Below are 26,135 nucleotides of genomic sequence, written 5' to 3' on the forward strand. Positions count from 1 at the left end.
TGGCTGGCCGCCAGCTGGATGTGGCACCATTCACCACCACTCTCTGGGCTTGGCCTTCCAGCCAGTTCCTAACCCAGAACAGAGTGCTGCTGTCCAAGTCACGAGCTGATGGCTTGGCTAGCAGTTTGCTGTGGGGAACAGTATCAAAGGACTTGCTGAAGTCCAGGTAGACTACATCCACAAGCCTCCCTACATCCACCAGGCGGGTCACCTAATCCTAGAAGGAGATCAGGTTAGAGAGGCAGGACCTGCCCTTCCTAAATCCATGTTGGCTGGACCTGAACCTTTGGACATCCTTCAGGTGTGCAGTGGTTGCCCCCAAGATGATCTGTTCCATAATTTTCCCTGGCACTGAGGTCAGGCTGACTGGCCTGTAATTTCCAGGTTCCTCCATCTGACCCTTCTTGTGGATGGGGACCACACTGGCCAGTTTCCAGTCATCTGGGACCTCTCCAGTGAGACAGGACTGGTGGAAAATGATGGAGAGTGGCTTGGCCAGCTCATTTGCCTCTCTCAGCACCCTAGGATGGATCCCATCTGGTCCCATGGACTTGTGAGTATCCAAGTGGCTCAGCAAGTCCCAAACTAATTCCTCGTCGATTTCCGGGGCAGTACACTACTCCCTGACCCCATCACCCAGCTCAGGAGGCCACTTGTCCTGAAATCCTCCTGCATTACTGTTGAAAACTGAGGCAAAGAAGGTATTTTAAACCTCAGCCTCTTCCTCATCTTTAGTTACAATGTTCCCCTCCAGGTCCAATAAGGAGTGGAGGTTCCCCTTGCCCCTCTTTTTAGCATTAATATATTTATAAAAATGCTTTTTATTATCTTTCACAGAGGTGGGCAGCTTAAGTTCTATCTGAGCTTTTGACTCTCTAATTTTTCTCCTGCATTATCTAACAACATCCTTAAATGTATCACAAGAAGCCTTCCCCTCCTTCCAAAGGTAATATACCCTCTTTTTTCCCCTTAATTCCTGCTCCTTGCCCATCCAGGCCTGTCTCCTTCCCTGCCGGCTCATTTTTTGGCACATGGGAACTACCAGTTCCTGTGCTTTCAGGAGCTCCTGTTTGAAGTAGGTCCAACCATCCCAGACACCTTTGTTGTTAAGGGCTGCTACCTAGGGAACTTTCTGAAAAATGTTCTTAAGTTGAAGTTTGTCCTCCGGAAGTCCAAGCTCACTTAACAGTTGCATCCTGTCCTGCATCTCCATCACCCATTTGTGGCTTCCCTAATCTAGCTAGATCTTAAAGACAGACTTTCTCTTCCTCATCTGAAGGATCATTTTTATCAAACTTCTTGTCCAGAGCAGCAACCAATTATACTGGTGCTACTTGGAAATTCCCAGTGGAACCAGAAGAAGCACAGGCGTCTTGCACAGAAACAGCATCATCAGGTGCTCTTTGGGACCCTCCTGCTGCTGCTGGACTCACTTCCATTCCAACTGCAGGGGCTGGAAGTCTAACTGCCTCAAAAATGGCCACCACCTCTGAAGCTGTCGCCGCCACCACTACAGGCACTGGTGCTGGGTCTGCCACCACCAGTACTACTGCTGCCACTTGTTCACGGGCTATGGGCAAAACGGCCAGTGCCACTGCTGTGGTGGGTTGAGAGAGAAGGCCCAGCTTTCCCTCGCTCACTAAGTAGGAATAAGGAGACCATAGCTAACTCAGCCAGTGAAGCAAAAGGGAATGCTGTATTTACAAAGCAATGTGAGATGCAGGGAATTTATGTACACAAATATACAGTATTTACAATATATACAGAAATATACAGCAAAGGAGGATACAGGAACAGGCCGCCCCCCCCACCTCCGGACAGTGGGGGGTTCCCCCTGTATCCCTTTCTCTCCCCCTACCTCTCTTTTTTCCCCAAGAGGGGTTAGAGAGAGAAAAAGGCAGTTATAAGAAAGAAGAATTTTAGTAGCAAGAAATATTAGTTCTGGATTAATGCTTATCTGTTGTCTGGGGCCCTTCTGGCCAGATGCCCAGAAGCAGCAAGCCTGGAAAAGGAGAGCAAAGAGGAACCGAACTGAGGAAAGTTCCAGCTGCACTAAAACTTAAAGCTACATTCTACCAATCTACCAATGAAATTCGTTTAGAGTATTAATATTTACAAAAACATTCAGCCATAGTGTCCCAGTACTGTCCCTTTCTTAAAGGCACAGCCTCAAACGGTCACAACTGCCTTTGCCAGCACACCCAGGATTGCAGTTGCCACCGGCTATATTTTATATATTGGTGAGTCTTCCAGCACGCTTCCACAGTATACATTCTTCAAAACATAATTAATACAGCTCAGTACTTCCACATCATTGTTATGTGAAACTTTACCATATGGGTCATTATCTAGGACAACACTTGCCACTGAACAGGGCTCTTTGCTGCTGCCACATGGACTAACAGCTTGCTCCCATCATTGTTTTTTCTCCAGTGCTGCTATGGTTTGTACCTGCCTGTGTTTTGGGGGATTTATTTTGCTGTGGCAGAGTATGCAGAGGTACCCGTATCCCCCATCCACAAAAAGGGTCGGATGGAGGAACCTGGAAACTACAGGCCTGTCAGCCTGACCTCAGTGCCAGGGAAAATTATGGAACAGATCATCTTGGGGGCAACCACTGCACACCTGAAGTATGTCCAAAGGCTCAGGTCCAGCCAACATGGATCCTGCCTCTCTAACCTGATCTCTTTCTATGATCAGGTGACTCACCTGATGGATGTGGGGAAAGGCTGTTGATGCAGTCTATCTGGACTTCAGCAAGGCCTTTGACACCTTTCCCCACAGGTAACTCCTGGCCAAGCTGTCAGCCCGTGGCTTAGACAGCGGCACTCTGTGCTGGAGGGCCGAGCCCAGAGAGTGGTGGTGAATGGTGCCACATCCAGCTGGCGGCCAGCCACCAGTGGAGTCCCCCAGGGATCAGTGCTGGGCCCCATCCTCTTTAATATCTTCATTGATGATCTGGATGAGGAAATTGAATCAGTCATCAGCAAATTTGCAGATGACACCAAGTTGGGAGAAGATGTTGATGTGTTAGAGGGTTGAAGGGCTCTGTAGAGGGACCTCGACTGACTGGACAGATGAGCAGAGTCCAACAAGATGACATTTAACAAATCCAAGTGCTGGGTGCTGCACATTGGCCACAGCAACCCCATGCAGACCTACAGGCTGGGGTCAGAGTGGCTGGAGAGCTGTCAAACAAAGGGACCTGGGGGTGCTGGCTGACAGCCACCTAAACATGAGCCAGGAGTGTGCCCAGCTGGCCAAGAAGGCCAATGGCATCCTGGCCTGCATCAAGAATAGTGTGGCCAGCAGGAGCAGGGAGGTCATTCTGCCCCTGTACACTGCACTGGTTAGGCTGCACCTTGAGTCCTGTGTCCAGTTCTGGGCCCCTCAGTTTAAGAAGACCATTGAGACACTTGAACGTGTCCAGAGAAGGGTAACAAGGCTGGTGAGAGGCCTCGGGCACAAGCCCTACGAAGAGAGGCTTAGGGAGCTGGGATTGTTTAGCCTGGAGAAGAGGAGGCTCAGGGGAGACCTTATTGCTGTCTACAGCTACCTGAAGGGTGACTGTCACCAGAAGGTAGTTGGTCTCTTCTCTCTAGCCACCAGCACCAGAAGAAGGGAACACAGTCTCAAGCTTCACCAGGGGAAGTTTATGCTCCAGGTGAGGAGAAAGTTCTTCACAGAGAGAGTTGTTAGCCATTGGAATGGGCTGCCCAGTGAGGTGGTGGAGTCATCATCCCTTGAGGTGTTCAAGAGGGGATTGGACGTGGCACTTGGTGCCATGGTTTAGTAGTCATGAGGTCTCTGGTAACAGGTTAGACTTGATGATCTTTGAGGTGTTTTCCAAACTTATTCATTCTATGATTCTATGATTCCTCATTATTGCATATTTCTTTATCAGTGGGCCACATGATGTTTTGCACTTCCCCCACTATGATCTGAATCTATTTCTTTGTTAGGACTTTGCTCCTTAATGCTGCCTGCAGAAAAGTCAAGGACCTGCCTCGTTTTACATCTTTCTCTCCACAACACTATAGCCAGCTCTAATATCACAACTAAAGACAGCAAATTCAAACACAGTAGACAAACCACCATAGGGTTCATATCATTTCAATAACACACAGTTATGAGGATCATAAACTCCAGAAACTCTGGTGGAATATGTACCAAAAAATTACCATATTTCACATGACTTACAAGACCAAGCTAATAATCACCAACACTCCCAAACAGTGCCTTCACAAAGTTCCACAGCTTTATTTTGGCTTCCTTAATCTGAGCAGGAATTAATGAATCAAGCAGTGCCCCATGTTGAATAGGCAACAATTAGTATTGCAGTGTGGTGGGCTGAAATTTCCCCAACATTGTACTTGCCAGATGTGGTGGGTTTTGGCTATGCCTTTAAATTTTTGTTACAAGTTTTGAGCAGAAAAGTAAGAAAGTTTCCCCCATGTCCTCCATGCCTATGCCAGTCATTTCCAAGACAGACCCATTACTGACCAAGGCTAAGACAATCAGTGACATTGGTAGAATCTCTGTGATGAAATGCTTTAAGAAAATGTAAAAAGAGTGAGCAAATGTGAGATTGTGTCCTCCCTGAAGGTGTTCAAGGCCAGGTTGGATGCTGTCTTGAGCAAACTGGTCCAGTGGAAGTTGTCCCTACCCATGGCAGGGGGGTTAGAACTAGATGATCTTCAATGTCCCATCCAACCTAAATCATTCTACAATATATACATCTACATATAGATGCGTATACACACACACACACACATATATATATGGAACTATTTATGTCATATTCAATATGATAAGGGTGAAATGGAAAAAAAATATGCAAATAGGTAAAACTACAAAAGCTTATGGAGTAATACCTTTCTACTTACTCTGTGAAAAGGAGTACATTTGGTATTCAACTAACAACACAAAAAAATTTAAAGGTGATTTGTTTATGTGCTCTTAAACTCTCAAGTACCATCTGTCACTTTCAGATTCTGAGAATCTTCAACGTAATTCAATTACAGCAGAAAATTTAACTGCAGCCTGCATGGATTTTGATAATCATTCTTCTGCATTACTCTCTTCCTGATTCTCATCCTTCTAGTCAGTGGCTCTTATTTTTGTATAATAGATTTTTATAGCTAATGTTTTCAACAACAGTGATGCCATGACTGAACCTATTGTTATTTTAATGAATCTTCCTGAAAACATTTTGGTGACAATGATACATTTTGCAACTTTGGAATACACATACTGTATACTTGTGGTGTTAAGGTTTAGCAGAAATTTCTCATCCTGTAAAATGAATTGCCACAATGGAAAGTTCCAGATTAAGGAAACTAGAAACTAAACTAGTTAAAAGGATTGAGAGGTTCAAATAAGTAAAACAAACTGTCAATTACAGTATGAGATTCTTTTTAGGTAAACTACAGGTGATGACACACAATTTTCTTTTTCACTTAATATATCTTTACCAGACTGGACCAAACTTTAAAAAAAAATGTTAATACTGAACCTAGAAATTGCTTCCTGAAAAATCTTAAGTATCAAGCACAGAAAAGTGATAGTGATAATCCTGCCAGTGAAGAAAGCAACCAAAATGAGTGTGCAAATGGATTTCTTTTGTGAAACTAGGTAAAGAACTACCAAAAAAAATATACTAAACTATATTTAACAATACATACTTACAGTGAGACCACTCCCAGTAACTGTAAAGTACTCAGAGGTATCTTCAGTAATTAAAGTATTTTAACCATAAATAAATAAACTACACATGAAATATAAACTTTTAACCGGTACAAGACAACAAGTAAGGCATATATTTAGGTCATTAGTAAACTGCCAGTGAGAAGACTGAGATCAAGGTATATCACAGGGGTAAAGACTACAGTCACTGTTACTTCTAAATAAATTCCATATTTGCAGAGAAGTAAAAACAAATTACATTTAACAGCCACAACAGATGAGAGGTTCAACTCACCTAGCTGCATAACATCTATGTACAGGAGACAATGGAACATTTTGCAGATGAAGGAGGAGTAAGTTAGTTGCACATCATTCATGTGGTGGTTTAAGGTGCAGGTACCTTTAAGAAGGGCATAAAGACAAAGTCCTCCAAAGAGGCAGAGATTCCTAAGAGATGGACTTGGCTATCTCAGGATATTGTAATGTTGCTATTCTATTCCAATTTCTGGTATCACCCTATTTAAGTCAATGCCTGGCTGATATGTCTCTCTTCTGTCTTCTCAAGAAGAGCTTGTATGCCACTTTATCACATGGTTTGTGGGGGGTGAACAGCTCTGGCTGATAGGGGGAATTTGGAGCTGCATCACAAGGCCTTGTAGGCCTGAGAAGGGGTGAGGGTTCAGTTATGGCCTACTCTTGGGCCTGCTGAGGCTGGTAGGGGTGGAAGATTCTGGAAGATTCTGGTAGACTCAGCCTATTTTGTGAATGCCTTCTGCATGTGTATTTGTAAAGGGAATTTCCAATTAAACTTCCAATCTAGCTGTGCAGCCTTTTTTTGTTTATACTACACAAAAGGAGTAGAGTATCTTTCTGTTCTCTAGTCTAGAGTAGCTCCTGGGTCTAAACCAGGACAAACACCTGTAATGGTTTACCACAAGGGCTAACCAGCCTGTTCCCCCAACACAAAAGTGAGAGAAAGACTAACACGCACAAATCAAGGTTGAGATAGAACAGAACAGAACAGAACAGAATAGAATAGAATAGAATAGAATAGACCAGGTTGGAAGAGACCTTCAAGATCATCGTGTCCAACCTATTATCCAACACCACCTAATCAACTAAACCATGGAACCAAGCATCCTGTCAAACCTTGCCCTGAACACCCCCAGTGACTGCGACACCACCACCTCCTCTGGCAGCCCATTCCAATGGGCACTCACTCTCTCTATGTAAAACTTCCTCCTAACTTTCAGCCTAAACCTTCCCTGGCGCAGCCTGAGACTGTGTCCTCTTCTTCTGGTGCTGGTTGCCTGGGAGAAGAGACCAACCTCTGCCTGACTACGACCCCCCTTCAGGTAGAGATCAATAAGGTCACTCCTGAGTCTCCTCTTCTCCAGGCTAAGCAACCCCAGCTCCCTCAGTCTCTCTTCATAGGGCTTGTGCTCCAAGCCCCTCAGCAACCTTGTTGCCCTTCTCTGGACACGCTCCAGCAAGTCAATATCCTTCCTAAATTGAGGAGCCCAGAACTGGACACAGTGCTCGAGGTGTGGCCTAACCAGTGCAGCGTACAGGGGCAGAATGACCTCCCTGCTCTTCCTGGCCATACTGTTCTTGATGCAGGCCAGGATGCCATTGGCTTTCTTAGCCTCCTGGGCACACTGCAGGCTCATGTTCAGCTTACCATCAAGCAGCGCCCCCAGGTCTCTCTCCACCTGGCTGCTCTCCAGCCACTCTGACCCCAGCCTGTAGCACTGCATGGGGTTGCTGTGGCCAATGTGCAGAACCCCGCACTTGGATGTGTTCAATCTCATGCCGTTGGATTCTGCCCATCTGTCCAGCCTGTCGAGGTCCCTCTGCAGAGCCTCTCTACCCTCCAGCAGATCAACTCCTGCCCCCAGCTTGGTGTCGTCAGCAAATTTACTGATGATGGACTCAATGCCCTCATCCAGATCATCAATAAAGATGTTAAAGAGCATGGGGCCCAGCACTGATCCTTGGGGTACACCACTAGTGACTGGCTGCCAGCTGGATGTGGCACCATTCACCACCACTTTCTGGGCTTGGCCCTCCAGCCAGTTCCTAACCCATCGCAGTGTGCTCCCATCCAAGCCATGGGCTGACAGCTTGGCCAGGAGTCTGCCATGGGGGACAGTGTCAAAGGCCTTGCTGAGGTCCAGGTAGACTACATCCACAGGCCTCCCCACATCCACCAGGCAGGTCACCTGATCATAGAAGGAGATCAGGTTGGTCAGGCATGACCTGCCCTTCCTAAATCCATGCTGGCTGGGCCTGATCCCTTGGCCATCCTGTAAGTGCTGTGTGATTGCACTCAAGATGCCCTTTTCCGTAATCTTGCCTGGCACTGAGGTCAGGCTGACAGGTCTGTAATTCCCTGGCTCATCCAACCGGCCCTTCTTGTGGGTGGGCACCACGTTGGCCAGCTTCCAGTCATCTGGGATGTCTCCAGTGAGCCAGGACTGCTGAAAAATGATGGAGAGCAGCTTGGCCAGCTCATCTGCCAGCTCTCTCAGCACCCTAGGATGGATCCCATCTGGTCCCATGGACTTGTGGGGATCCAACTGGCTAAGCAGATCACCAACTACCCCATTCTGGAAAAGAGAAAAACTATGCTGCTCCCTGACCCCTTCTGCCAGCTTTGCAGGCCAGCTGTCTGGAAGACATTCTGTCCTGCTAGAAAAAATTGAGGCAAAGAAGGTGTTAAGTAACTCTGCCTTCTCCTCATCCTTTGTTACAACGTTCCCCTCCGTGTCCACCAAGGAGTGAAGGCTGACCTTTCCCTTCCTCTTGCTATTCATGTATTTATAGAAGGACTTTTTGTTTTCCTTCACAGCAGAGGCCAGTCTAAGCTCCAAATGTGCTTTTGCCTCCCTAATTTTCTTCCTACAAGACCTAGCAACATCCTTAAACTTTTCATGGGTTGCCTCACCTTTCTTCCAAAGATGATACACCCTCTTTTTTACCCTTAGTTCTTTTAGAAGCTCATTACCCATCCAGGCTGGCCATCTGCCCCGGTGGCTCATCTTCCAGCACATTGGCACAGCCTGTTCCTGCGCCTTCAAGAGTTCCTCCTTGAAGTAGTCCCAGCTGTCCTGGACCCCTTTGTTTCTAAGGACTGTTTCCCAAGGAACCTTCTGAGTTAGTTCCTTGAGTAACCTGAAGTCTGCCCTCCAGAAGTCCAGAGTGGAGGTCTTCTTGCTGCCCCTCTTAGCTTGCCCGAATACTGAAAATTCAATTATCTCGTGGCCACTGGCCCCTAAACAGCCTCTGACCACCACATCACCCACCAGCCCTTCCCTGTTGGTGAAGAGGAGGTCAAGCATAGCCTTACCCCTGGTAGGCTCTCGGAGTGCCTGGGATAAGAAGCTGTCCTCCATGCACTCTAAGAACCTCCTAGACTGTCTCCTCTCTGCTGTGTTGTTGCCTTCCTAGAATCTTTTTCCCTTTGAGGAACAGGCTATTTTCATACACTCTGATCTTTTTCCTCCTCTATTGCCAGCTGACCTGGTGCAGTAGAAAGTTTTTCAAGATCAAAAAACCTGAAATTCTTTTGACTACACCAGCCTCTAAGCCACTTGTTGACTATGGCTGCTGGCCTGTTCCTTATGGTGTTCCCTCTTGTAACTAAGAGTATAGATGAGAAAATTATTTGTGCACCTGACCCCTCAATGAGATCCCCCAGGGCCCTAAAGTCATTCTTGATAGCCCTGGGAGTTCTGGTTGCAACATCATCATTCCCTAACTGCATAACTAGTAAGGTGTAGTAGTCAGAGGGCTGCACCAAACTGGGCATCCTTCTGGTAATATCCTTAACCTTAGCTCCTGGGAGGCAACAAACTTCCCTGTGAGTAGGGTCTGGCTGACATATAGGGCCTTCTGTTCCCCTCAGGAGGGAATCACCAATGACAGTTAGCCTCCTCTTTTTTTTTTTTAAGGGAGCAGGTCCTGATGCCAGGGGAGATAAAGAGGTAGGAGTTTAATATAAAATATCATAAGCAAAATGCATAATTACCTTAGCTAATAATCTAGTTGATCTAATAGTACAGTGCGTGATTACCTTATCTTAGCCTATTTGCAGAAGAGCAGTAAAATATACAGGATAAAAACACAACAGCATAAACCAGAAAACCAAAACCAGTGCTACCTGACTCCCACCTGCTACACCACCATGCTTGTAGAAAACATGCAGCACCCAAGAACTTGGAACACAGAAGCAGCAAGCAGAACAGGAAGCCTCCCATGTTGTGATCTGAAGCCCCATAATACTTTGCTCCAGTTAGCATTTTCATTTTTTGAAGCTGGTATGACTGCATGGTGTGATTAACAGCAGCAGGTTCAACTTAATCCATGTCAACATCTAAGGTCAAAAGAAAATTAGAAAACACTACACTTCCCAGGTTTTTATAAGTAGATCATTTGCAGATATCTAAACATTCCTCTTTGGATCTCAATTATAAAAATGTTACCATCACAGAATCACAGACTCGCAGAACCACAGAATGTTAGGGAGTGGAAAGAATATCCAAAGATCATCCAGTCCAACAGAGCACCCCCCACCCACCCCCAATCTTGATTTCCTTTTATATTGTCTAAAATGTGTCCTGAGGTCCTGCTCAACCTGAATGATTCTGCCTGATTCTGTCCTTTGTGGCCTGGATATACAGATTAATGTACGAACTAATAAAGTGCAGTTAGATGATAAATTTACTTGACTTTTAAAGTGATCAACCAACATTCAGGCAAAGTAATATGATAGTATAAAGCATGCTCATTCAGTTTAAGTGAGGAACTAGACTAGTTCACAAAGACAAAGTTTAATTCAAACCATGTAGCTATACATAAAATGGCTATTTTAGCTAATTAGAAAGACATATTGGCATGAATGAAGGCATCTCATCAATTCAGTTTTCCCTTGTCTTCCTTCAGAACTTTGAGTTAAGATAAACCATAAGGTGACCATTCAAAACCAACCTCTGAAATTGAAAATAAAATGTAGACAGCTATGAAATTGGACAGAAGATAAATATTTTTTTCTGCTTCAGTTTAGAAAAAGTGACAACAAAATGAAAATTCTTTCATAGACTGAAGAATTATGAAGTATTTACAGCAACACAGAACCGTCAAAACTGAGCATATTGCATCATTTTAATGCCCAGTAGTAGTTAAAAAAAGGAAAAGTTACCTCTGATAAACAATCTTGTGATAGGGTAATGACTGATTTAAAAAGAGGGTACAATTATCACAGCAGGTGAGAAGGTCTTGCCTGAAATATCTTGAGCACTTTATTTTAAAAGAATTAAACAGATAACAGTCAGAGAAATCAATAAAATGAACAGAGATTTGGAAATTTCACTCCAGCGTTACATCTAGACATTACTTTAGAAGAGATAACATATATTCCCTAGGAAAAAATCAATATACTATCCCTGAATTTAATGACTTACATCCTTGAATTATGCATCATTCCCTTCAAGTCATATCTCCAAATTGTACTTCAATCATTAAAATATTTATTTATATTTATTTTTTGTTTGAGATAATGGATTTGGAGACTTACATTTCCCTTCTTACAGATGTAACAACTTCCTTACCCCAATGTCTGCATCAATATTTAACAATCTTCTAGAACTTTTTGTTTGTCAAAAAATAGCTACCTACATCATAGTTTGCAACAGAAATACAGAATTTCTACACAGTGTTCACCAAAAACTTCAGGCAGCTCTACATGTTAGATTTGTTTTATCAGTCTTTGTGAAGATGGACAATAACAATATTGTAACAGCTTATGCTCATTTAACATTTGGAAGATTGCTTTCCTTCTCTCACTCCCTACAGCCATGTGGATTAGAAACTCATTTATTTCTCTTTGTTATGAAAACACAATCTGAAGCAGAAGATTGCAGCAAATTCAAAAAGAATAATTATGCAAAAAGTAAGCCTCTTCATAATCTCATTATACTATAGATGGGGTTTGGCAATAAGAGTGACAAGAACATTTTGAATTAAAAGTCAACAAAATTAAAGTGCATAAAATGGAATAAATTTTAACATAATGTTTAACTGTGTCAAGAAACAGCTGAAGCCTAAAACCTAGTAAAATTTTAAAATTAATTACTTCTTCAAATATACTGAAAGATAAAAGTAACTTGACAGGATAAGATTATATGGACCACAAGCACCAATATTCTTTTTGTGCAAGCTACTAATCACTGAAGATCAGGGAAGCATGAAACTCCAGTCTAGACATGTATCATTCAATTTTCCATGTGGATTTTAAACATCATCTCCCTGATATAGCACATAGTTTGCTCCCAATAAAATTCATGCAAATATAAGCATAGCAATGCCTATTAATTCTTGGCTACAAAGCTAACAAAAGATAAATGGATCAAAATATCAGAAATTAATTTTTTAATTAGATGAACAAATATATATTGCTTAGTTTCATTTATTTTAAATTAAATTATGATTTTAATTTTCTTGTGTTCCTTCAAATATTTTTGCAATCATATTAAATCTTCCAGAAAACAAAAGAAAACAAACCAAAACATTTACTTCCCTCCCCCCCCCCCCCCCCCCTTAATTAAAAAGTCAAGTGTAACACAACAGAATCAATACTTTGGGGAATCTACTATAGATTGTAAGAAAAAAGAGATGTTGCAGAATGTTTTTACCCTTCAGAACACCTCCTTGATACTTTATGGAGCAATAGCTTGGGTATTGATGTTTCTTTTTTTCATTTCTACAAACCTTTATTTTGCCAAAATCTAAATTAGCTTATTTCCTTTCTATAACCTTTTGTTTTGTCAAAATCTACTTTGTCAAAATCTAAATTACTTTGTGGTTCTTTACATTTCACTGTTTTGCTTATATTTGCATTATGTATAGCACAAGCATAGAAGTCTTCTGCAGAAACTTAATTCTTATTATTGAAACAACATACCCAAATGTTTTCTTCTTGACGATACTGCTTCCAGTTTTGGCCACTATCACTAAACATCAGAAGGTAGCTTGTTACCCAGTCGGAGCTCCCGTAACCACCTTGAGTAGCTATAGCAGTAATCTCAGTTCTTTCACCAAGATCAATCTGAAGCCATTGATATTTGTTGGACACAAGTGGAGACCAGCCACCAGCACCTTAAAAAGAATGAAAAAGTTCAAAATCTACTCCCAAAAGAAGCAAGTTAACACAAAACTTTTCTATCTAAAAATGAACTGATTCATTTGAGGAACCTGATCTAGTGCAAAATGTCCTTGTCTAAGGCAGGGGTCTGAAACTAGCTGATATTTAAAGGCACATTTTAATCCAAACTATTCTATGGTACTAATTTACATATAGTCACAACAAAACTTTTTGGATATAATTTAGAAATTATTAGAAAAAATTATACAGGTTGCTTGATATATGTAACCAATTCTAACTATTAAAAGTTGTCATGAATTTATTCACTCCCTTTTCCCTCTCTCAAACTTTTATAATAAAATGTAAAGAATAGACGAGTACTTCAAAACCAATTAGACTCTTCAAGTCAGAAATTCAGATTTTAATTTTTTTTTTAAAGATGCATCTTGATTTCCTTTTATATTGTCTAGAATGTGTCCTGAAGTCCTGCTCAACCTGAAAGATTCTGCCTGATTCTGTCCTTTGTGGCCTGGATATACAGATTCATGTATGAACTAATAAAGTGCAGTTAGATGATAAATTTACTTGACTCTTAAAGTGATCAACCAACATTCAGGCAAAGTAATATGATAGTATAAAGCATGCTCATTCAGTTTAAGTGAGGAACTAGACTAGTTCACAAAGACAAAGTTAAATTCAAACCATGTAACTATACATAAAACGGTTATTTTAGCTGATTAGAAAGACATGTTGATGTGAAGAAAGACATCTCATTAATTCGGTTTTCCCTTGTCTTCATTTGTTTGCCTTTAATTACTCTGATGAAATTACTACCTTGTCTGTAAAGCTGGATGGAAAAGCCCAAGAGTAGGCTACAAAATCTCTTAATATGGAAAATTGTTGGTTTATTAAAATAATTCACAGAAATTGCAATTATTCAGATATGGCTAGCATCTCTTTCATCAGAGAAGGGAGTGACAAAAAGATGATAAATGATCCAATTTACAAGCAAAGATTTAGATCCAATTCAGACAACATAAGAAGCTTGTTGAAAATCTCTTAAAACATACAGTCATGGAACCATAACTGGTATACCGAGTTCTCACAACTATCAATAAACACCATATTATGTGGAAACAGGCAATGTCAATCCAATCTTGTATAAGCTTCAAGACTCATACCATTTCATAAATAAAACATCACATATGACTTAATTCTGTTCAGGATTATAAGCCAGGTTCTTAACATTGTCTCCCTTAAAAAAACAAAGAAAATTAAAAAAAAAGAATTGTTGCTCAGGGGTTTTAAACTGTTATTTTAAAATAAAATGTTTGGAAATCATAGAACTGTTCATAAGCCACAAAAATTGACTTAAGTGAAAAAAGATGAGAGAAATACATAAAGCTCTGTGTATGAATCAGTTTCTTTATCCACATATGATGGAGTCCAACAGAGAGCTATAAGGATGGGACTTGAAAATGTCTCCTATGAAGAAAGACTGAGAGAACTAGGCCTGTTTGGACTTCAGAAGAGAAGGCTGAGATGGTATCCTATCAACACCTATAAATATCTGAGAGGTGGGTGTCAAAATGAAGGTGATAGTCTCTTTTTGGTCATGCCCAGTGCTAAGACAAGGAAAACCGGGTATAAGCTAGAACACAAATGATTTCACTTCATTACAAGGAGACACTTCTTTATGGTGATGGAGCACTGGAACAGGCTGCCCAGAGAGGTAGAATCTCCTTCTCTGGAGACTTTCCAAACCTACTTGGATGTGTTGCTCTGTGGCTTGCCCTAGGTGATCCTGCTTTGGTGAGAGGTTGGTCTCCATGATTTCTGGAGGTCCCTCCCAACCCCTAACATTCTGTGATTTTGTAATATTTATGAACTAATTAAAATACATCAGATTTAAATCTATGACTGCAATTAAAGACTACAGAACTATTTTTAAACATTTTTTTAATGTCTTAATCTAAATCAAGATTTAGAACACCATGTAAATTTGTTATTTTGTTTTATCTCCTTTTTATTAATTTCTTCATAAGTGGAGACAGGATGTATCTGTAGAATTTTTTATATATCAATTTTCTGTGGTTTCTTTATGAACCTCTTTGTCATGGGAAATGTAATTGAACAGGGCTTGAATTTTTGCTTGATCAGAATTAGTTATTTAAAAATTAACTATTTAACAGTATAATTTAAAACCAATTACAGATAGTCTCAGCAGTGATTTATAGGGAAGCATTACATTCCACTTGTGTGCTTTTCCAATAATTTAGACTGCTTTAAAAAAAAAATTCTGAAGGAATTCACATCCTGTAACTCAAAAAAATTCCAGTTTGCACATCAGTTTGAGAAAATGGGACAGAATTACTAGTTTCTCAAGGCATGAGTTCTCATACACTATATGCTCTTCCTTTGAATAAGTTAGTTGTTTAGTGAAAACAAGTATAATTTAGAAGTTGTAGTCTGAACTTGAAAGAGTCAAATGTAACTGCACAGACTGTCACATCAGTCTGTTTCCATTGAGAAACTCTGCGTAGAGGGGGTGGTTAGTAATTTAAATTGAATTTACCACTTGCCGTATTTTAGTTCCCAAATTCACAGGTGCATAAGATCAACAAAGGATTTGGCCTGTTGCAACTAATGAAGTAGATGAATCCTGTTGCTGCTACACAACAGAATCACATTATTGCCTGAAATAGCCAAACTATATAGTATTTATTGTCTTGCACATTAACCCATTTAATCAATGGAATCCAGCCTCATACATAAGCTAAACACAGACATTTATAAAAGCACTAAAAATAGTTCCATATAAAAGTACTAATAAGAGTTTCCTACAAAATCAACTCCAACCATGTCAGTAGGTCTGGCTTTTGCAGAATATCTCTTTTGGCCTCATGCAATGTTTTTCACAGTATCACAGTATAACTAAGCTTGGAAGAGACCCCAAGGATCATCAAGTCCAACCTGTCTCCACAGACCTCACGACTAGACCATGGCACCAAGTGCCACGTCCAATCTCCTGTTGAACACCTCCAGGGACAGTGACTCCACCACCTCCCTGGGCAGCCCATTCCAATGACGAATGACTCGCTCAGTGAAGAACTTTCTCCTCACCTCGAGTCTAAACCTCCCCTGGCACAGCTTGAGACTGTGTCCCCTTGTTCTGGTGCTGGTTGCCTGGGAGAAGAGACCAAGTTTCCAGCCATCCAGTGTTTGCCTCTACCATAGTAAGCACGTATTGCTTACCAGAATGAGAACGTGGTAGAGTGATGTAGTCAATCAACCATACTTGTACTTGGAACATCTGTCACCATACCACAAGGGCTTAATTGACATTGCCTGCTTAATAGCAGCCCAAAAGTCACAATCATGGATGACTTTTGTGATAGCATCCATGGAAATGTCTATGGATCTGTCACAAGCCCACTGATAGGTTGCATCTCTGCCTTGATGTCCTGATGAATTGTGAGCCCTCCAAGCTAAGAATATCTCACTTCGGTCCTGCCAGTCGAGATCAAAATCAGAGTCAGTGTCTACTTGAGAAACTCTTGCAGCTAGATCTGCCTGATGGTTGTGTTTCTGTTCCTCAGGAGCTCTGTTCTTTGGAATATGAGCATCAATGTGTGTCACCTTCACTGGAATTCTCTTGATTCGATCAGAAATGTCCTGCCACAGATCAGCTGCCCAAATAGGCTTTTAATTCAGCAAATTGACTGGATTCTCCTTCTCCATCTTTTGCCTCTGCAACTCAGCATGCTGGACTCCACACTGCAGACTTGCGCCTTCACTTATTTCCAACAAGACGACAGGAATCATCTGTGAACAAAGCATGTTTCTTTTCATCATCAGAAAGGTCATTGTAAGGAGGAGCCTCCTCAGCACAAGTTACTTTCTCCTCTGAAGGTTTACTACAGCTAATGCCTTCTGGCCAGTTTGTGATCATCTCTGCCAGACCAGGTCTTTCAAGATTTCCCATTCGAGCTCTCTGTGTTATCAGAGCCATCCACTTGGATCATGTGGCATCTGTGTTGTAGAACCTTTACCTCTGAGCATCTAATTCAAAACTGCTAATCTAGAAGCTAAGAGAAGTTATGACTCAGTTCCAATTACTTCAGAAGTGGCATTTAATCCTTCACAGGCATCTAGAATCTCTGTTCTGAAGTATAATTTGCCTCTGAACCTCTGTAACCTCAACTACAGAAACCAAGAGGTCGTCCTCATGTCTCACCTGGAGCTCTTTGTCACAAGCACCAGGTTGGACCATTGTCACTTGCAGCTGTGTACAGAATGTTCTTAATGTCTGGATCATCTTGGACAGGTCCCAGACCCATCGCTTGAACTACTTCTTGCTTTATCTGGTCAAAGGTTGCTTGTTGTTCAAGTCCCCACTGGAAACTGTTTCTCTTTTGAGTCACATCGTACAGAGGTTTCACAATCTGACTGTATCCAGGAATGTGCAGTCTCCAAAATCCCACTGTATCCAAGAAACTTGTGTATGGGATTCGCCATGGTAGAGACTCTGTTTACCACATCCACTGGAATGTGTCAACATCCATCCTGCCACCACACTCCCAGAAACTGCATCTCTCTGGCAGGTCCTTTCACCTTGTCTCACTTAATGGTGAAATCAGCTTTCAGGAGAATGTCAATAATTTTGGTACCTTTCTCAAAAACATCTTCAGCACTTTTACCCACGATGATGATATCGTCGATGAACTCTATGTGCTCTAGAGCACCTCCTTTCTCCAGAGCATCACGGATCACTGCATGACAGATGCTTGAGCTGTGGATGCAGCCCACTGGCAGTCTGTTGAAAGTGTACTGGATTCCTCTCCAGGTGAAAGCAAACTGAGGCCTGCATTCCTCTGCTATGAGAATAGAGAAGAAAGCATTAGCAATGTCTACGGTAGCATACCATTTGGCCTCTTTGGATTCCAGCTCATACTGGAGTTCCATCATGTCTGGTACTGCTGCACTCATAGGTGGAGTTACTTCCATCAGAGCACAGAAGTCAAGTGTCAGAGGCCAGTTTCCACTCTGCTTTCACACGAGCCAGACTGGACTGCTGAAAGGTGAATGAGTTTTGCTCAAGACATCCTGACTTTCCAGCTGACAAATCAGATTCTGAATGGGCAAAAAACAGTCATGGTTGGTTCTGTATTGTCTGTGATGTGCAGTCTGAGAAGCAACTGTCAACTTTATGTCCTCTATCTCATGTTGTCCCACAACTGCAGATTATCTGAAAGCTCAGGTCTGATAGCTTCAAATTTTGTCCATCAGCTTCTACAGAAGCTACTCCAAAAGCCCAGTTGTAACCCTTAGGGTCTTTGAAACGCCCTTCTCTCAGTGTTGTGAATATGCCCTCAGAAAATGAGCGGCAGATACACCAATGAAAATCTATGTTAAATTTATTTATAAACTCTGTAACGGGGTATTTACAGTCACCCTTCACAGGTATCAATATCCAGTTAGTGAAACAATATTTACAGAATGTTTAAATGTGGGCAATTGAATCAAACAATTCACAGAACCTAAAATCGAAACTAATTCAGAAAGCGGCGGGGGAGGGGGGTTGGTCGGTGACCGGCAACCCTCCACTCAGAGAAAATCCAAACGCTACCTCAACTGGAAACTATAAAGAAAGGCTTGACTTACAAGCTGAGGACTTCGTGAGATCTCTCCTTAATAATATTTATAGTCCAGAAACGTGGCACGGATGTGCCGTAAGACGGAGACAGGAAATGGCGCTGGCCGCGTGGCTGCACCGCGTGGCTGCTGCTTCTCCCAGGACACAAAGGTCTCCCGCTCGAGGGGGGGCTGTGGCAGGTCAGCGACACTGGCTCACACGGGCTACTGGCGCTCCTCCTCCAGCAATGGATCGTGTCGTGTTTGATCCCACAGGATACTGTCCACGGCACCGCACGCAGCTGGGTGATGGTGGCAAAGGAGCATGAGGTGTCTTGGGGCACTGGCTTGAGTCTCGGGCAAGGTGGACTACGGCAGCACTGGCACACACACACTCACAGGCTCCAACGCGATGTGGGGGGCTCATCAACCAAACGACCCCTATTTACCATTTGCCCCAGTGAATACTGGCCCAATGAGCATTCTGTTGCTAACGCAAGGTTAACCAATGGAGTAACACCTACCAAATATGGTGTAAGTATATGCTATGCCCAGGCTGTTTACCTGGACTCAGTGGCGCCAGGATCCCCCCTGTTGCCCCCAGAAAGAAGCAGGAAACAAAAAGGTTTAACACTCAGAAGAGTATGTTCCAGAAATGTTTGGGGCACAATCCTGACCATAAGCATCCTTCACTACACTCAGACAATGCATTCCCAAAATACCAGGTGCGTCAGGTCCTGTCACAACAGTATGCTACTTCCACTCTTTACCATTAACTTATATCAACTTCTATCTTAGTTAACTCTTGAGATACACCAGTGAATCCTAGAAGAGTTACAGGCTCTGATCCCTGATAATTTACGGTATTATGGTGCACTGAGCTGCTGTGTCAACCAAGGCCCCATACTTCTGAAATTTTGAAGTGCCAGGCCACTGAATGTACACATCCCAATAGATTCTGTTATCTCTATTATCCCTCTATTTCTCCCTGGCAGGAGGCAGGGCACCCCTAATTATGGAGCATACATCCATATGTGCAGTTGGCACAGCACCTAGTGTCAGAGGTGGAATCACTGTTGGAGCTATTAGAGTTTTTTTGGGAAACTGAGGAAGTAATAGCTACCATTCTGGTATTGCTACCTCGGGTTCTGCCACTCTGCAGTTCCCTTAGTCTCTTGAAAAGATCAGAGCAGAAGTTGGTTGACCATCCCATCTGTTCATGCTCTCACCAAACTGGTCACACAGTGTTATTCAAATACTCCCACGTGACTGCCTTGGTGGTCTGTTTTGGTTTGATCTGTTTTGGTATGACCTCCTTGGAGGATATCTGTTTCTAGCAGCTGAAACTTCTATCCATCTGGAAGAAGAAGAAATGGAATTATCTCCCTGTGCCAATTTGGTATGGAATTTATAAATTCCTCCTTCAGCTCTTTCATGCAATTCTCAATTTTTCCACACAGAGTTTCAATGTCTGAGCCTAAAGAATCATGTGTGAGACCATCCTCCAGTTGTCTCATTTTGTCAGTGAAATGGCCAGTGCCATAGGAGGCACTCCACCATAATGTCTTGCCACAATTCTGCTTGCAAAATAGTAGCATAATTAGGAGGAGCAAGTTTGATGAGCTTTTTAGCAAGATCTGTACCCACAGGAATTTCATAGGGATTCAGAGTACCCTGATTGCTATACATCTCTTCTCTCACAGCAAATTCTCTCAAATGTTTAATTCCCTCGTCCATGGTGTTCCAGGATTTAGCATTCAATGGAAGGTCATCTCTGTATGGGTATCTCATAAAAGTTGTCAGTAGAAGGTGTGTCAACAGAGAAACCTCACCAAGACACCTGTCTAGATGCCTATCTCTTCCACTACCTTTTACTGATCACATTAAAAAAAAAAAAAATAAAACAAATGTTGAACCATGGTTGTCACTCGGATGAAGGCTAGAAAAACAGCATCTACCCAGAGAGAGTTGTTGCATCAGCATGCTGGAGTTCAGGTTGCTGGCTGCAGAGAGTGCTTCAGCCTGGCGCTTGGAATGGAGGGGGAAGGAGAGAACACCTGTTGTAAGGTGTGACCAAGTGAACTTTATCCTCAGTCTGGTGGCGGAGCTGAAGGACAAAGTGGCTGAGATGAAGGAGGAGGTATCTAGGCTCAGGTCAATAAGGGAAAGTGAAAGGGAGTTAGATATGTGGGAGCAGGCTCTGCAGGCTCTGTTGAGGGAAGGGTCCCTGGAAACAGGGAGTCATAGATACAGGTCCCTGTCAGGGGTAGCAGGGGAGATCGATCCCGGCTCTCTCCTTCTCTTCCATTGCCCTTCCATAATAAGTATGAGGCCCTGCAGGCGAAGGGGGTGGGTATGAGAGAGCTGAGGAGCAGCCATCTAGAGCGGAGCCTAAGGCCAAGCAGTCCCCACCAACTGTAATGACCAGCTCCACAAAGAAAAAGAAAAGGGTTATAGTTGTTGGGGACTCTCTCCTGAGGGGGACTGAGGGTCCCAACCCATCCCACAGGGAGGTCTGGTCCCTATCTGGAGCATCTGTTAAGTGAGCCTACCAGGGGTCAGGCTCTGCTTGACCTGCTGTTCTCCAATAGAGAAGGGCTGGTGGGAAACTGCCTAGGGTGCAGTGATCATGAAATAGTGAAGTCTTCAATATTCAGGGAGATAGGGAGGAGCAATAAAAGAATCTTCACCTTGGAATTCCAGAGGGCAAACTTCAGCTTGTTTAAGAAACTTATTTGCCCCTCTTGGCTACCTGGGCACACTACAGGCTCATGTTCTGCCTACCACCAACCAGCACCCCCAGGTCCCTCTCCACCTGGCTGTTCTCCAGCCACTCTGACCCCAGCCTGTAGCTCTGCATGGGGTTGTCGTGGCCAATGTGCAGAACCCGGCACTTGGATGTGTTAAAACTCATGCCATTGGACTCTGCCCTTCTGTCCAGCCTGTCGAGGTCCCTCTGCAGTGCCTCTTTACCATCCAGCAGATCAACTCCTGCCCCCAGCTTGGTGTCATCTGCAAATTTACTGATGATGGACTCAATGCCCTCATCCAGATCATCAATAAAGATGTTAAAGAGTGTAGAGCCCAGCACTGATCCTTGGGGTACACCACTAGTGACTGGCTGCCAGCTGGATGTGGCACCATTCACCACCACTCTCTGGCCTCGGCCCTCCAGCCAGTTCCTAACCCATCACATTGTGCTCCCATCCAAGCCATGGGCTGACAGCTTGGCCAGGAGTCTGCTGTGGGGGACAGTATCAAAGGCCTTGCTGAGGTCCAGGTAGACTACACCCACAGCCTGCCCCACATCCACCAGGTGGGTCACCTGATCATAGAAGGAGATCAGGTTGGTCAGGCAGGACCTGCCCTTCCTAAATCCATGCTGGCTGGGCCTAATCCCTTGGCCATCCTGTAAGTGCTGTGTGATTGCACTCAAGATGACCTGTTTGTAAGAGTCTACTCCTGGTGTGACTCAACAAAGATAAAATCACTTGCTGCTTGCCCAGACAGTACCAATCCTGGATGCAAATCACCTTGCAATTGCATCGTGATAACACTGGACTGCAGCTGGCCTATAACAATGACCCAAGGACCCAGCCATCACGCCTTCAAGACAGCTATCAGATACCCCCAGGAAGGGGGGGTGATGAGTCAATGGACTCTCCACCTGTCTCCTGATGTGTGATAAGTGGGTAGGCAGGGAGATGGAGAGGAAGGAGGCGGAGCCCCCCCCCCCCCACCCCTTCCATCCAGACCACTGTCCAAACTCACATGAATACACAAAAAGACTTCCTGGGGAACGATATCTGGATACTTATGATTTCCTGGCTCCTGAATTCCTGAGGGACAATGCTCGGACACATACCTAAGGACTAAAAACTGTATAAAAGACTTGACCACTACTGGCTCAGAAGGAAAGAAAACCGCAGGGGAAGAAAACCGCAATGGAGGGAAGAAAAACGCAGAGAGAAAAACGCTGAAGGAGTAAACAGACTGAACCCTCTCTCTGTGTCCTAAGTCCTGCTTGCTGCCACTCATGGAGCTGACCCACACTGCCCAGAGGGACCTCATCTATTCTCCAGCCAAAGCCTCAGCACCCTTTCTCTACAGACCCAGGCTACCCAGAGAGATCACATCGCACCTCCAGCCAAAGCCTCAGCACAAACCCAGCACCTCATGCAGCACCTTGCCTCCACAGACTCAAACTGTCTTGGGGTGGGTGAGGGGTGTGGTAATATAACTCCTTTCCTCTTCTCTCCCTTCTCTCTCTCCCTCTCTATCTTCTCCCTCTCCCCTTCTTATTCCTCTTCTCTCCCTTCTCTCTCTCCCTCTCTATCTTCTCCCTCTCCCCTTCTTATTTCCATTTTATTTATGTAATAAATAGTCTAGCTGTTGATATTTTGGCCTCGTTTGTGCCGATTAATTTCACAACATGGGAATATTCAAAAGAACTAGTCTCTTTCCCTCTCCGGACCGAGACACCTGTTCCATAATCTTGCCTGGCACTGAGGTCAGGCTGACAGGCCTAGAATTCCCTGGCTCATCCAACCGGCCCTTCTTGTGGATGGGCACCATGCTGGCCAGCTTCCAGTTCTCTGGGGTGTCTCCAGTGAGCCTGGACTGCTGAAAAATGATGGAGAGCAGCTTGGCCAGCTCATCTGCCAGCTCTCTCAGCACCCTAGGATGGATCCCCTCTAGTCCCATGGACTTTTGGGGATCCAACTGGCTAAGCAGATCACCAACTACCCCGTTCTGGAAAAGAGAAAAACTATGCTGCTCCCTGACTCCTTCTGCCAGCTCTGCAGGCCAGCTGTCTGGAAGACATTCTGTCCTGCTAGAAAAAATTGAGGCAAAGAAGGTGTTAAGTAACTCTGCCTTCTCCTCATCCTTTGTTACAACGTTCCCCTCCGTGTCCACCAAGGAGTGGAGGTTGTCCTTGCCCTTCCTCTTGTTATTCATGTATTTATAGAAGGACTTTTTGTTTTCCTTCACAGCAGAGGCCAGTCTAAGCTCCAAATGTGCTTTTACCACCCTAATTTTCTTCCTACAAGACCTAGCAACACCCTTAAACTTTTCATGGGTTGCCTCACCTTTCTTCCAAAGATGACACACCCTCTTTTTTCCCCTTAGTTCTTTTAGAAGTTCATTACCCATCCAGGCTGGCCATCTGCCCCAGTTGCTCATCTTCCAGCACATTGGCACAGCCTGTTCCTGTGCCTTCAAGGGCTCTTCCTTGAAGTGGGCCAAGTTCTCCTGTTTAAGGGTGGTGGTGAATGGATTTAAATTCAGTTTGAAGGCAGTCACAAGTACCATTCCTTAGAGCTCCATATTGAGGTCAGTTCTCTTTAATATCTTTATCAATTATCCATTTAAAGGAATTGAGTGCCCTAGCAGTAAGTTCGCAGATGACACTACATTGGGTGGGAGTGTTGATCTGTTTGAGTGTAGGAAGGCCTTGCAAAAGGATCTGGACTGGTTGATCAATGGGGTATGGTCAGTTGTATGAGGTTTAAAAAGTCAGGTGCTGAGTCCTGCATTAATGCTTCCAGGCACAGTGTCTTCCTATAGTGCTGTAGTATCCAAAGCCTTCTCAGATTTTTATTTTTTTAAAGTTTGGTGACAAATTTAAAATTTTTACTTGAAATGTTTATTTGTGTTTTAGCCAACAGGAGTAGCAGTCAGGCAGACTGTGTTGAGAAAAATTTTTAAAGCCCATTGGAAAAAACCCAAACATTTTCACTTCATGACTGTAGTGTTACGTTCAGAATTAAGTGACAGGTCAATCTGGAAAGATGTGCAAGGTCTGAAAAACTAAGTCTCAATTATAATGGCTCTACTTACTGCAAGCTGAGGGAGTTACTTCTGCATTTAGTACCACATTTTCCAGAACAGGTAGATAGACACAGGTAGATAGACAACTAATTCCAGGGATGGCTGATTTTGAAAATTTAGCGAATTACAATAAAGATACCATCCTAGAATCCCTCTGCTGACCAGTGCCACATAAGACCCATAAAGATTAGCTATGAAGCAGAAATAGAAAGATGTTTACAGCAGCCCGTACAAAGCCACAGCCTGGCCTGAATCTCTGTTCAGTAGCTGTAATGTATTTCCTACAGCACTTCACTACTCTGATTCACACAATGCATTCTTTGGTCAAAGACTTTTCAGTTCTCCTGCCTGACTGTCCAAGAGCCAGCTGTCCTCCCAGCTTCTGACTGCTACCTGAAGCATCAGGGACATGAAACATTTGCCCAATCTTCAGAAAACATTACTAGAGCAAGTTAGCTCCTCACCCAACACTCTGTAGTTTTGGTTTCACACCCTCCACCCTCCCACCCCTCCCCCTGCCCTGTTTATTTTGTGTTTTGGTTTGGGGTTTGGTTGTTGTTTTTTTTTTTTAGGTTATTTGTTTGGTTGGGGGTTTTGTTTGTTTGTTTTGTTGGTTTTTTTTACAGTGAATCCTACCCTTGCAGAAGGATCAATGTGTGTATCAAATTGCAGTGGCTTTCATAATCTTTTTTGTTGTATATGTCTGCATAAAACTTAGGGTGTCATAGTTTGTGGTTTAGTTTGCTGCTACTCATCCCATCCTGGTTCATGTCATCTTCAAAATGAAAGTGATGGCTGGAGAAAAGTATTATGGGGCTTTATGTTCAGATTGTAGCTTGGGATGCTTCCTGTTCTGAGTTCCTGTTCTGGCTTTCTGGTTTTGGGTTCTGGGTTTTGGATGTTGTCTCTCTTCTGCTGAGAAGTCAGCAGGACAGAAAGGTATGGGGGAGTAGCTCCCTGGCTTGGACTATTAGCCCTTTTACTTCTGCTTGCTGCTGCTTACCATCATGTTTTTTTCTGCAAATAGGCTAATATAATTGTGCATTTTATCTTCATATATTCAGCGAACTCTTATCTCACTCTCTTTGTCTCAACGTGGAGTATGTTGTTTTGCTCTCACTTCTGTGTTGAGGGAGCAGATAGGTTAACTCATTGTTTCAATCCAGCCCATTCCACAGGGACATAATTAATATGAAAGGGATCTTGCAGAAAGCCAGAAAGACTTGTCAGATACTTCTGCTGTGTGAGGTGGCTGTTTCTGAGGAGATCTGGGGAGGTCCTCAAGAGTCCTCATGGGGTTGCAGATACATTAATCAAAACTGTGCCAAAATGTGTTGATACACAGGGCTAAGCTAAGACTTAAAGGAAGAATACATCTTTGTCTTGCATAAACTTTCTCAATTATTTACTTTATAGTCATCAACTTAATTATTTCTTTCTTTTTGCCAGTGTCATTTATGGAAAGCATACATGTTCTTCACTTACCTCTCAGTGTATTTTCTAATAGCCACTTGTAGTGGTTTGAGCCACATCATCTATATTACTACACTATTCTGAGTGATGCTGGCTAAATCTGCAATACTCACAAGACGTTGTTGTACTCAGGAATGGGAGGGAGCTAGGCTCTCTCTTCTCTTGTGGTTTCATTTAGAATGGCTGCATTTGTTCTGCATGGACTCCAGTCAGATTTTTTGTTTGGTTTTGTTCCTTATTTTTTCCTTTTTCCCTGTCTCTTTTGTTGTAATACGATATTTCTGAAGTAAAGTAGTATATCATTTTGTGTAATTCAACTAAAAATTCTACAGTTTTCAGGGGGGTATGTATTTTGGGACTCAGTAGAGGG

General features: G+C 43.3%; 1 protein-coding gene across 1 annotated transcript in view; it reads right to left on the bottom strand.

Annotated features, from left to right (window-relative positions):
* The window catches only part of CNTNAP4 (contactin associated protein family member 4), a gene marked incomplete at its 5' end in the record, with an annotated part of 280,039 nt that overhangs the window by 203,291 nt on the left and 50,613 nt on the right, over positions 1 to 26,135 (bottom strand). The window contains one exon of the mRNA XM_054177755.1: positions 12,647 to 12,840. Coding sequence (XP_054033730.1) covers positions 12,647 to 12,840 — 194 coding nt within the window. The remainder of the gene's footprint in view (positions 1 to 12,646; positions 12,841 to 26,135) is intronic.

The sequence above is a fragment of the Dryobates pubescens genome, chromosome Z (assembly GCF_014839835.1).
Source record: "Dryobates pubescens isolate bDryPub1 chromosome Z, bDryPub1.pri, whole genome shotgun sequence".
NCBI classification, from domain to species: Eukaryota; Metazoa; Chordata; class Aves; order Piciformes; family Picidae; genus Dryobates; species Dryobates pubescens.